We start from the raw sequence: 13148 nt of genomic DNA, 5'->3' as shown, positions 1-13148 counted from the left end.
ATGTATCCTGGGTAGCAATCCATTTAACATAAATAATGAAAATGTTATTATAATATTAATCATAATTGCTGTTAATATTTTGAACATACATAAATTACTTATTTACTTTCATTTGAAGTACTAGGATAGCAGCAACTATAGGCAGCTACCCGCTCTGTTTCATAGATACGTGTACCTTCATCCATGATAATCTGTTACGTATACAACGGTACAAATTAAGCATAAAATCTGTAACCAAAACGAGTACAGTACGTGCAGCTTGTATACAGGTACAGTTCGGTGGAAAAGCTAGTTACGAGTGCAGATAGTATACAGTATGAACCCTTGACAACTTTATGGGCGCTGCTTGTCGCTGCCAACGGAAACACGTATGCTCGTTTCTCTGGAAATAAAATTCCCAAGCTGAAACGTGTATCTGCGAACAAAAGATTACATTAAAATTGATAATTTTTATGTGCGTTACTGTCATGTTACGGTATCTGTAGTGACATCGCGGTTGTTTTAATACTAATTTTCACGTAGTAAAGTGATTTGTTATTCGAGTTTAATGCTTCATACATTAGTGTATCTAATAGTACTGTCTCTATTCAATTTAATCGGAACTTTGTAGAAACAAAGTTTCTGCATCACCTGGAGTAACAAAGCTTTGAACATTAGGATCCATAATAGCTAAGAACGTGTTGACAAACATGCTTAGAAGTTTTAAATGTAGACTGATAATTCATAGATCAAATTTAAAGGGTACTAAATTAAACTACTTAATTAAAGATAATTGTAACACACTAAAATACCATACAATTTCGCACTAAATCTCTTAACCACGCTCCCATTCTAACAAAGAGCCTTAAATAAATAAAGACAGCACAATAAACAATATAATTTGCCCTCTGTAACCCGGCTTGTATGCACCGTCACCCTTTATGTAAATGGCGTTGTAAAACAGGCGCCTAGTTGGGAGAGGCACGAGCCTTGCGAATATGGAGCAAATTTTAATAAGGTTTCGCGCGTTCATTGTTGCTATATGAGGTATATTTATCTAGTTCTTTACAAAAGAGCTAATTTTTACTTTTATGGTTAGTCAGTGCGACTAAGTAGTCAGCCAAACAATGCCCAAAAATACATTACTTAAAAATGTGAAAATGATCTGAATATTAAGCAAAAATGGAAGTTGTATCAGCTTTTTTTTTTGCGTGAGATCGTCGTTCTACCTTGTCAGATATTTGATGTATTGTAATACCTATACGGAAGTAAAATATTATGTGAACCATGCACTGGTAATTGTTTTATTAACAGTAAATGACGACTCTATCATAATATATGTATCGCATTTTAATTTATCTTGTTCAAGGAAACCCTTTGCCTTGTTACCACTGTACTCATAAAAAAATGTGTGCGTGTACTAGTGTATCTATACACGTAAGAAGTGAAACTTCTTTATGACCTTATTTTTCAAAAAATAATTTACTATATGCAACTTTACAGAAATACGTCGAATCACGCGTAGTAGGGATAAGAAAAAGATGGCGCGTAACGGAAAAATGTCACGCGTAACGAAAAATGTTACACCAAATTTTTTTCCTACCCCGATAAAGAAGTTTCACTTCAAAAATTCCATACATTCAAAACCAGGCTCACAACACATGAAAACAGACATCCAAAGACGACACTTATCACGTGTCAACAACAATTTGTATTCATAATAAAGGCTCCACTAAACGGCACAATTTCTTCTCACAAACAAAAAGCAACAATCCATCGTAATGCCCAAATACCATTTTTCCGAATTAACCTCAAGTTGACGAGTTTTTGTCGTGTTCAACAGAGGGTAGGGACGTACGTGCGTTTCTTTATCGCTGATGTGGGACGCATAAAACGTGGAGAGGAAATTTATTGTATAATTTCAAATCTTCAGCTATAACTTATGTTATGCAAGTTGTGGGTGTATTTTGGCTTGGATGAGTATTGTATTACAATATGATAGGAGATTGATGTTTTGGTAATTGTATACGTTCAATTAAAATATAATTTAGGTTTCATGTTGTTCTAATGAAGCTTGATTTATTTTGTAAGTTGACAAGCCGAGTAATAACATATTTCGTAGAAATGCTAAATCGAACATACATTTGAGTTATGTTCCGAAATTATGTTTTTTATTTGATCGTAGCCTATTGAATCTTATTAGGAGCTTTTTGAAGCAAATGCTTTTTGAATTTCCTAGAAAATAGAAAGGTTTCTGTCTTTGATTTGGATTTCATGTTAGTGTGTAACAGATATTCCAAACATACTACTTATAAAAAAAAATTCTCTCATATTGCATTCCTTGCGCAAAATTCACCTTAATTGCACAAACCTTAGGTACCTTTATTTTTTATTTATAGAGACACAAATTAATCAAGCTAATGATCTATATTCCGACATAGGTATATCAAAGTAACCCAAATTTACTCGTTAATTAACAAACATCTGATCTCAAAGGCCGGATGTTGTCCCATTTGGCTCGCACAGCTCCCGGGAACTTAATCACTTCAAAAGACCGCTGATTTTGATGTGAACTATTTTTTGTTAAGGCTCTCTTGTTTATGAGAATACTGGCTGTGCCTGGCAGTTTCATCCGTATAATTGCTTAGTAGATAGAGCCTATATATTTTATCAAAAGAACCTCCTTATTTTATGAAGTCGGTTGAAAATAGGAGGTTGAGAGTCAACTGAGCCTGCTAGATGAGGCTCCTATTTCTGTGTATTTTTTTTAACTAAAATAACCAAACGATGATGTGAGTTACTAAGTATTTCATTAATCCATAATTTTACTACATTTATTTAGCTGCGACATACATACAAATTTCCTAAAGGTTTTGCTCGCATTGATATATTTTGTACACGTTATATTTCTTTAATAGGTGGAATAACTAAAACCATTCCATACGAGCATGCAAAAATAGACAATTATTTATAATTAATTGAAAATTTATAAAGCGTAATCCTATAAATTAATCAATAAACAGTATCAGATAAGATGAACGTCGTATTGAATAGAGAATTCTGAAGATCTCACTATCAAAGGGAATTGAATTACTTTAATTTACGCCTTGTATCGTGGACTCGGTTACAAAGTAACTTGTTAATAGACTATAAATTATTCTAGAAGCTTCAGAATTACGCATTAAATTGCAAAGTTGAAATTGAATATGAAAAGCTATAAATTATAAATTTTATAATGACAGGGTGATTAAACTACATAGAGTCATAAAGCTTATAAAAGCTCTTTCATTCATTATTTTTTGCAATAATAATCAAGATTCATCATCATCAGCCTATATACGTTCCCACTGCTGGTACACGGGCCTCCTATGAGGGTACAGGCCATAATCCACCACGCTGGCCAAGTGCGGGTTGGCGGATGACACATGTCGTCGAACTTTTTAATTCTTCGACATGTCGGTTTCCTCACGATGTTTTCCTTCACCGTTCGAGCAGTGGTGATGTTACAACATGCGCAGATAAATTGAAAAATCAATTTATTTCCTGTGCGCTCGCCTGGTCTCGAACCACGGACTTATCGATTCGAAGTCCGAGGTCTCACCACTGAGCCACCACTGCTCTATAATCAAGATTATGCATAGATAATTCAAGCAAAACTTGTTTGCTTTACTGACTGTCTCTCGAAAGATCATGTCGAAATGAAATTTTGGATTTGAACTTATCTGATAAAAGAAATACGAATACGAACTCCACCAGTGAAAATCCCATTTATACCTTTGCACATAATGAGTGTTAGTAATTAGAACGCCAATCAAGCTGTCGTCTTTCAAACCCAACTTGGAAATTCACACTCGAAAATTCTCAAGACCTTTAAAAATTCAGTGACGTAATCACTTGTAAATTTATAATGGAACAAACATTCGATTCAATTCAGTTGTAAACAAACAGCGCCATCTAGAACGTTCCATTCCACACCTAAAGCGAATACAGAATTGCTTTTAGCGTCACCGCATCCTGAAAGGCGCTTCCCAGTCAACTGTATCGCTACAGCGCTGAGCTCAGCGGTGTGTTCAATTGAAGCGCCTATTCCGCTGTAATTGTCTGTAAACCTGTATTATGTGTGAATTGTGAAGTATGAATGCGTGATAACAGATGTTGCTAAGTTTACGAGGGTCGGTTCGTTTCGCATTTGCCATTTCAACCGACTTCAAAAAAGGAAAAGTAATTCGATTGCATTTTTGGGATTGTTACCAGAACCATAAAAGAAGAATTGTTTGACGAGTGACGGTTTTGATGATTTTTTTTACGATATTGTACGATAGTGACGGTACCTTTCGTGTCATGTCATAAAATTTTTGTCTATTTCTGATACTTTTGAGGCGAATTAGTTTTTATAAACAAATAATTATCTTAACATATCAAAACGGAAGGTTTTCATGATGTTTGCTGAATTGTGTTAAACATGCTAGAATTAATGGTTGCAGCTATTTTCGATTCTTAAGTCTATAAGAAGCTTACAGATATCTACTGTACAACCGGTGATGAGTGTTATCCAGGGACGGATTTTAGTATTGTCTACCCGGGACTAAAATTGGGCGATAGTTCAGCATATTAAAGAACTTACTAATGGTAACTAAGAAGTACATTCATTGAAGTAGTAAAGGAAGAAAATCTAATAAATTACCGAGCATTTTAATTTGGGATAAACGCTGACGAACGTATTCTGTTTGTGATTTTTCAGTCTTGAGTTCTTATTTTCCATACCTAATTATATTTATGCGTATTTCTTGCAATTTATTTTGTCACTTACCAATTATTGCCGTTAATTTTGAGGTATCTATTTGATATTATTACTCCGAGATTTTGAAAAATGTTTTTTGTGTCCTGTTTTTGAGCTATTAAAGCTACATAGAATTATTTAATTAAATGATTTTAATTGCGATATATATTATATTACATCATTTATCCGGACGTTACGATTACTTTACAGCGAGATTGGTCATGGTATCTGTCTCTAGATAGTATTTGATTTCTTAATTTTTGTCCTACAGTTTTCCCCACAAGGGCGCAGATAATATCCCAGGCCTAGGGCGCCAAAATCCGCATCTGGATCCAACCCGTCGCATTTTGTTTACTCCACTCGCTGCAACTTCATCAAGTTTATACACTTAATACTTGTTCTCGTACTAATCTCTGTTTGCCAGCATCTATCAGAACGCTCGTGTTTCGCTTGTGTTCCTGTTTTGCCGCGGCTTCGGCTGTGAGCGCGTTTCTTGTAATGAATTTTCATTGTTTGTGTGTATGATGATATTAATTGTTTTTGGATGAGCGTGGAAATGTGATACTAACGTAAAATATGCTTAGAACTTAGCTATATTTAGCTACATTTCGTCGTATTTTATCGATGAAATTGAAGCTCAAAATAAACAGGTTGCGATTGAAAAATAGCTTTTTTACTAGTTCATCCACGTTCACGTTAGAATTTTTGATCTCAGAGGATTAGTGTTGATCCCTATGATTGAAAAACAGTGGTGTTGCGAGTGTTTTCTGTTAACTGGTTATTTTGGTCTTAATTTTTTTTTGTGCTCACCGAGTCGAATTTGTATTTTTGCATCGTTTATCGACTAACAAGCGGCAAGACTGGGTCGCTGAGCTTAAGTACAGCCCAGTTCTACAACATAATAGTTACCGATCCGTCGCAGCTAACAGCGTCCATTAAAATATTAACAAAACATTTCGATCACAGCACAATGAATGTGAAAACAAAAGAATCGGATTTATTGGGTTCTAAATTTATTATCATCGCAGCTCCCAGCGGGTACGATGAATCTCTGTCGTTCATGCAGGCCCTATTAAAATCGTTCGTTGTGCCTACAAAAGCTTTGAAACCGTGATGGATGGGAAAAAGTTTTTCTCTTTTTTTATTTTATTTTCGACTGCTCCGCGGGGATCGCGCTTATTCTATGGAGTGTGATTTTTAATACCGTAATCTGTCTTTGAGTGTGATTGTTATGATCGATGTAATTTTGGAAGTTAGGTAAATATCCTTGGAAGATTAGGAAGTTTGGGTGATGTGTATGTACATGTTTAGCGGAACTGTCAAAACTTAAGAAGTGATTACAATGTTTGGATAAATTAACATAATCTTTCTATGATATAAAAATGCGTCGCAAAATGTGTTGGTAAGCGCAAAAATCTAGAACGGCTGAACCGAGTTTGTTAATTTTTTTTTTATAATATTCTTTGAAGTATGACGATGGTTCATAAGAAAATAAAACGTAAACATGCATCACGGGCGAAGTCGGGGCGGGCCGCTAGTATTATAATATGTTTATTAGTACAGTTAACGTATATTCTGCCGCTTTTTATGTACCTAAATGTCTTTAATATTTATATTTTCAGCATCACTTTATCATGCGACAGCCGATCCTCATGTAAATATTAATCCCTATTTCAGCCCTTTCGATTTCTGAGTTTATATATTTTCTTACGATTCATGGATTTAATCATAATTTTGTCAGCGATTTAGGAGTGAATGGTATCAAATACATAGACATACGACCTTTTATACTAAAAATCATAGTATTTCTTATATAATATGTTTGATATAGATGGGGTTGAAGTCCTAGACGCGTATTAAACGTATTGGGCATACGAGTAAATTTAAACCTAACTTATCAAATAATGGGCTCTATACGATTATAATTCACCATGAACCTGTTGGTTTAAGATAATACCACCGCATCTTCAATTTTATTGTTATTTTGCCCATCTTATTGAATTGTGTTAAAGAATTAAAATAATAACTTTGTCTTTAAGACATCGTTTGAAAACAATAACGTATGATGAAGTTATAGCTGCAGCATAAAAAGCGATTTGTACCAAAGTTTGAAAGTTATTTCCCTTAAAGTTATCAACTTTATATACATTATGGCGTCTGTTTGTTTTAATTAAAATTGATGTTTTCACTTCGAAGGAATTCCCTTTTATTCTTCCTTATTTGTTTTCATGCTTTTAATTTTCCTACAACTTTGTGAGATTTATTATTGTTTTTGTTTCTGTTACGTTTCATATTATCTACAAGTTTTGCAATTACAAATAAATTCATAATCATTTGCAAATTCCAAAGCGAAAGCAAAGAAATAATTACTTCTTTAAGGAAATAGTCGATAAATTAAATTTTTGTTTCGTTTTTGTAAATTGTACTGATCTTATGATCGCCTTTTAGTTATATTACCAATAAACAGTCCACAAACAAACATACTACTACATTGATTTAAAATCAGCAAACAACATTCGGTCTTCCATATCACATCTCTACCAAATTCATCGGAATTAATTCTCTATCTAAAGTATCAACAAGAAATCTCATAAATCCTTAAAATCCAAGTTTTTGCCAAGAATCGCGCACAAAACACAATCACTGCCAACATTAAAAAGCTAACAATTCTAAATTTTCAAATCGGAATGTCGAAATCAGCTTTTAACGGTATCTGGCTCGTTCGGGTGTTTCCGACGAGTCAACTGACGACCGGATTTTGAATTTGGAACCGAATCCGATTGGTCTGTGAGAATTTCTTGGCAATCGCCTCGGGCCTCAGGTTTCCGAATTTATAAAATATGAAAGTCGTGTTTTCCAAATTTAAACGCCCGACTTGTTATAACGGTTTTATTAGAGCGACGTGATCTGTATTTTTATTAGGTTGAACAATGTAAATTGTTTTCTTAGGTGTCTATTGAAATTATAGCTTGTTTTGCGATAAAATATTCGTTTCATATTTTTTCGCAATTGCTCATTGATATTTGATATTGATTATTACAATATGAATATTAAATAAATAAATATTTCAGGGTAATTTTTACATAATATATGTATATAATTTTAAATAAATACATAGGTATATTATATACAGGGTGTAATCGTTAAGTGTGCACAAGCGATTATTCCGTAACTATTGCAGATACCAAAAAAATTTAAACTGATATCGAAAGTACTTAACCTAATGAGTAAAATGGCCATAATAAATTTAAAAAAATAAAACGAGAAATATCCAAAAATGTTACATTAAACGCTCCCATACATTTTATTTCCCATACATTTTGTACTCATAGCAGATTTTCGAAGTGATGTCCTCATTATGCAATACAATGAGGAGCTCTATTTACAGTTTCTAAATGAACTTCCCTTCAAATTTGCGAAGTAATTAAAGCAGAAAACCAAAAAAAGAAAGAAAAAGCTAAAATCTTTCATATTAAATGTACTAGGTTGATCCAAAAGTAATGATAATTGGTTATTTCCTGTGCACATAAAAATATAAAATAAATGTTTTTTGCTTGCTCATGTATTCACTAAGTAATCACAAAAAATCATATCAACAGGCCACGTTTCCAATTATTTACATTAATTTGAATGTGAACCGTGCGTGCCAGAATGTTTCCCGACGAAAAGAAGAAACAACGATTCGACATGTAGAGGGTAAATTTCTAAATTTTTAATGATATCAGGATAATTTTTTGTCACGTTTTGTAATCATGGACGTTACCCGAGTTCACCATGTTTATGCTGAAACCAAAAAACAATCAATGTCCTGGATGCGAGCTTCAGTAAGTGAAAATCAGTAGGTTAGATTAAAGCGGTAGTTTTTTGGGACGCTGAAGGAATAATTATGGTGGAATATTTTAAAAAGGTAGCCACTTTATTGGGCTCTCACTAAAAGACCAAATTAAAAGATTGCGGTAGGTTAGTAAGGAAAAGAGACATGGCAAACTGCGGACCTGAACGCTGTTTCACCAAGACAACGCACCAGATCACAAAGCGTCAGTTGCGATGGCTGCCATTCAAAAATCGGCATTCCAAATGCTTGAACACCTACCCTATTTTTTAGATCTAGCTCCTATTTACTTTTATCTCTTTCCTCGGCACAAGAAACACTTTCTTAGCAATAAATTATTTTAAGATGACAGCGAAGTGATGGCCGCGTGGAGGGGTTTTTGTGGATGAAGTCAAAGTTTTTTTTTTTTTAAGTTTGGGAAAAAAATATTGAAGTATATTTTCTAGTTAGAAGAATATCTGGAGAACTACATAATTATTATAACTGTAATGACCTTGTTTAATATTTATTATCATTACTTTTGGATCAACCCATGTACATGGGATATTCGTATCTCATACTAAATGTATGGGAGGGTTTCAAGTTAATTTTTAAGATATTTCTCGTTTTATTTTTAAAAATTTATTATGGCCATTTTACTCATTAGGTTAAATACTTTCGATATCAGTTTAAAGTTTTTTGATATCTGTAATAGTTACGGAATAATCGCCTGTGCACACTTAACGATTACACCCTGTATATAAATAATCAACACCCAGACACAAAGCAAACATCTATGTTCATCACACAAATATTTGAACCAGTTGGGAATCGAACCTGTCTTTGTAATCGACCTCTGGCTTGGAAGGCAGGGTTACTACCAATTACTAAGCCAACCGGTCAGTTTTTAAATGAGAATAAAAAAACATTTTATCTTTATATAGGTACAGACATCTTTAAAGTTAGCAAATTGTCTCTATATCTATTCTCATATTATATTCAAGCCGCTTTTAACTTCCAGTAGCGATGCCGCTGGCAACACCAATTATATCTGCTTACGCTTCATCACGAACTTGAACACGCTTCCCCTTAAATATTTAAGGGGCGCGTGTTTGTCGCGTACACCCTATGTATACAGATTATGTTCAAACCAGACATTTTACCTAGAAGTAGGATTATCTAGATTGTGATTTAGAAATATTTAAAAGTAGTTCTTATTATCATAGACGTAATGTTGAATTTTGTATAAAAAGGCTAAAAGCGACTACAGAAAAAAAAAACAAATTGTTACTCAGAATTTTAGTATCCTTTAATAAAAGTGATTCTCGCTATCTTAGACTAATTAATATAGACAAAAAAACACTCAGAGATAAAATACAAAATTGTTACTCAGAAACTTAAGTATAGTTTAGTCTATTATCATATATTATGTTCACTGAGGATTCTATTATACGTCGACACAGTGTTTCCCAATAATTGCGATTTATTGGGAAACACTGGGACCCACAAATATATCTTTCTCCGAAGACAGAAACTTACTATTGCCCTGGTTTAGTAAATGCTAATATATTCGTATAGTACTTGGATATAAAGGAACCAATGTGTTATTTCATACTGTAATTAATTGGTACTTATACCATGTACGAACGAAAGAACAACAGCTATCCATCCATAATCTAAATATTTTAATATTAGTAGAATATTGTTTGTATTTTCCAGTTCTAACTGATCAACTTAACACGTGTTGACCTGTTTTAGTAAGATAGTTGGATACTGTCTTTCCTACTAAAACAACAATTAAATAATAATCATTCAAATACTCAAATTAGCTCGAGATAAAGACCAATGTTGGCACCAAGCACTCAAGCGTACGACAAAGTTTTTAAATGCAAATTTAACTATAACAACCTAATTATACTAACTAGTTAAACAGTTACTACTGGAGTTAAGTGAGGCGCTAATGGGGTCTCGGATTTGGATATATTTCGACATCAGATTATTGGTTAATTAATATCGCTATCGAATTGTTGAGACGGAATTATTTAGGTCAGGAAGCTTGGGTGTTGAGTTTTGAGAAACAAATATATTGGCTTATCGATAGTTTATTTATTAGTAAATATTATTTAACACATTATATTTTAATATAATACGCTTTAGAAATTAAAGATTTTTAACTGCAGTGATCACGGGAGGACTGTGCCACGCTCGCTGTAAAGTCTTCGAAACGTCTGTAAAATAATATAATGAATAAATCGCGTTAAAATCCGTTAAAAATATTTAATTTCTAAATGAATAATACTCGCGTAAAGTCTAACACTAGAAAATACTTTATATTATGCTTGTAAAATTGAATGGCTACAAGTACTATTTTAACGCTAATGATTCATTCATGAACACTTCAAACCTAATCAGCAAGCCATCAAAAAATGTGATAGGTAGCTTTTTGACGTGACAACGTCTTATAATTCGATAGAGCCGGCTGCACGCACGAAAAAACATGACTCATGCGACGTTACCTCGCTCTGAGGCGTTCCGTAAGGCTTGAAGTGCAAGCGAGAGCGCGGAACGAGCGACAAAGAAGCACAATCGTTGTCACGTTCAACTATCGTCAGTAAACCGACTTTACAGACAACCAATTTTTTTGTCTTGTGATGAAACCGTATTGTACCAAAGACAGTATAATACCATACAAGTTATTATAAGGAAAGCTCAGTACCACCTTTTAGATTCAATATGATTATACTATGGCTCAATAAATACTTCCTCCAGCAGTGAACCGTGGCTTTCCCAGGATCAAATAGATCGACACGTGGTGTTAGTGGTTTGGACGGGAAATTGACTGAATTTTGTAGACTCGAGCCGGACGCACGGTATACGAGTAGCTTTAAATTTTCTAGCGCAATTTCTAAACGTTAAATATTTGTATTTTTAGTTCGGTAGCTGTGTATAGATTTAAAGAGTTTGTTTTATTTAGTACTAGATTTCCGCCCGCGGCTTCGCCCGCGTTTTGAAAGAAAAACCCGCATAGTTCCCGTTCCCGTGGGATTGCGTCATTTTCCCGGGATAAAAAGTAGCCTATGTCCTTTCTCGGGTATCAAAATATCTCCATACCAAATTTCATGAAAATTGATTCAGTAGTTTAGGCGTGATTGAGTAACAGACAGACAGAGTTACTTTCGCATTTATAATATTAGTATGGACTAGCGGTCCGCCCCGGCTTCGCCCATAGTATATATAATAAGGCCTATATTCTTTCTCAGGGTCTAAAGATTGTCTGTGCCAAATTTCATGAAAATCGGTCCAGTAGTTTATGCGTGAAAACCATACATACATAATTACAAACCTTTCCTCTTTATAATATTAGTATAGATATAATATTAATTAAAGTATTACGTGGCTGTTTATGTGCGATTTTTTGTTTATATTCAGTTTTATAAACAACGAAAAATCAAATCAATTGCGTTTACTATACTTACTTTTCTTAAATTAAAATACGAGTTACACAAATGATGTAAAAAGGCAACTCTACATAAATCATCATAAAATAAAATTTCAAAGTAAAATTTTTAAGCTTTTTCATTTTTTTTAATATTATTAACTAGCTGTGCTCCGCGGTTTTACCCACAGTGCTCCTCTCCTGTTGGTCTTAGCGTGAGATTATAGCCTATAGCCTTCCTCGATAAATGAGCTATCTAACACCGAAACAATTTTTCAAATCAGACCAGTAGTTCCCGAGAATAGCGCGTTCAATCAAACATACAAACTCTTCAGCTTTATAATATTATTAAAGTATAGATTTGAAATCACACACTCGTAAGTGATTTATGTACCAGTGACACCCGAAAACCCAAAGTGGTGTTTCGTATAAGTGAAATTATTCATGACTCGATTAAACCGATGTGTTTCCGAACACTGAATTATTAATGTTATCTCCAATTTCGTAGCCTTGAAAATTAATTACGTTCCCCTGTACATATTTCCTGTTTATTTATAGTTTGATCTGGGAGGTTAATATGGGATTATTGCTTATTCGGATTGTATCGTAATATGACATTGAGTTCGATACAATACAATAATTAATATTAAAGTTAAAAAATATTTTTTTAAGCTATTGCATAGCTTCTATCGCCGGCCTTGAGCGCGGGGACCGAATCGAGAAATTTCATAACGAAAAAACCTCACGCTCCGCACTCCGACGGGCTCGAAGGTGTGGCTTGAAGGCATACTATGCAATAGCTTTACCGCTGCAGTCAACAAATAAACTAAAATTTCATTTCCTTCTGTTACAGGTACCGCTACGGGAAGACATCCAAATTATGGTATAACTTATTGCTACGGAATTATAATTAAGATTTTTTAGCATTATTAAATTATTAAAGTCTCTAATCTAAATTTTAGATTATAAGGATGTATTCATCATTACTATCATATTAAGGGTATTTCTTATTTATGTGTAGTATTTTGAGGATTCCATAAAACTGGTTTATAGTATGAGCGTTAATACTGCTCTTTGTCGTCTTATGTTGGTTGAGCTTTACGCTATAGAAGCTGTCTTTGTAAATAAACTAAAATTGCAAT

General features: G+C 33.7%; 1 protein-coding gene across 1 annotated transcript in view; it reads left to right on the top strand.

Annotated features, from left to right (window-relative positions):
• Positions 1–13148, top strand: part of LOC123699551 (hemicentin-2-like) — a 191975-nt gene that overhangs the window by 50438 nt on the left and 128389 nt on the right. The window contains exon 2 of the mRNA XM_045646525.1: positions 12860–12889. Within this exon, the coding sequence (XP_045502481.1) occupies positions 12860–12889 (30 nt within the window). The remainder of the gene's footprint in view (positions 1–12859; positions 12890–13148) is intronic.

Source organism: Colias croceus, chromosome 18 (genome assembly GCF_905220415.1).
Source record: "Colias croceus chromosome 18, ilColCroc2.1".
NCBI classification, from domain to species: Eukaryota; Metazoa; Arthropoda; class Insecta; order Lepidoptera; family Pieridae; genus Colias; species Colias croceus.
This window is presented reverse-complemented; position numbering and strand designations above follow the sequence as displayed.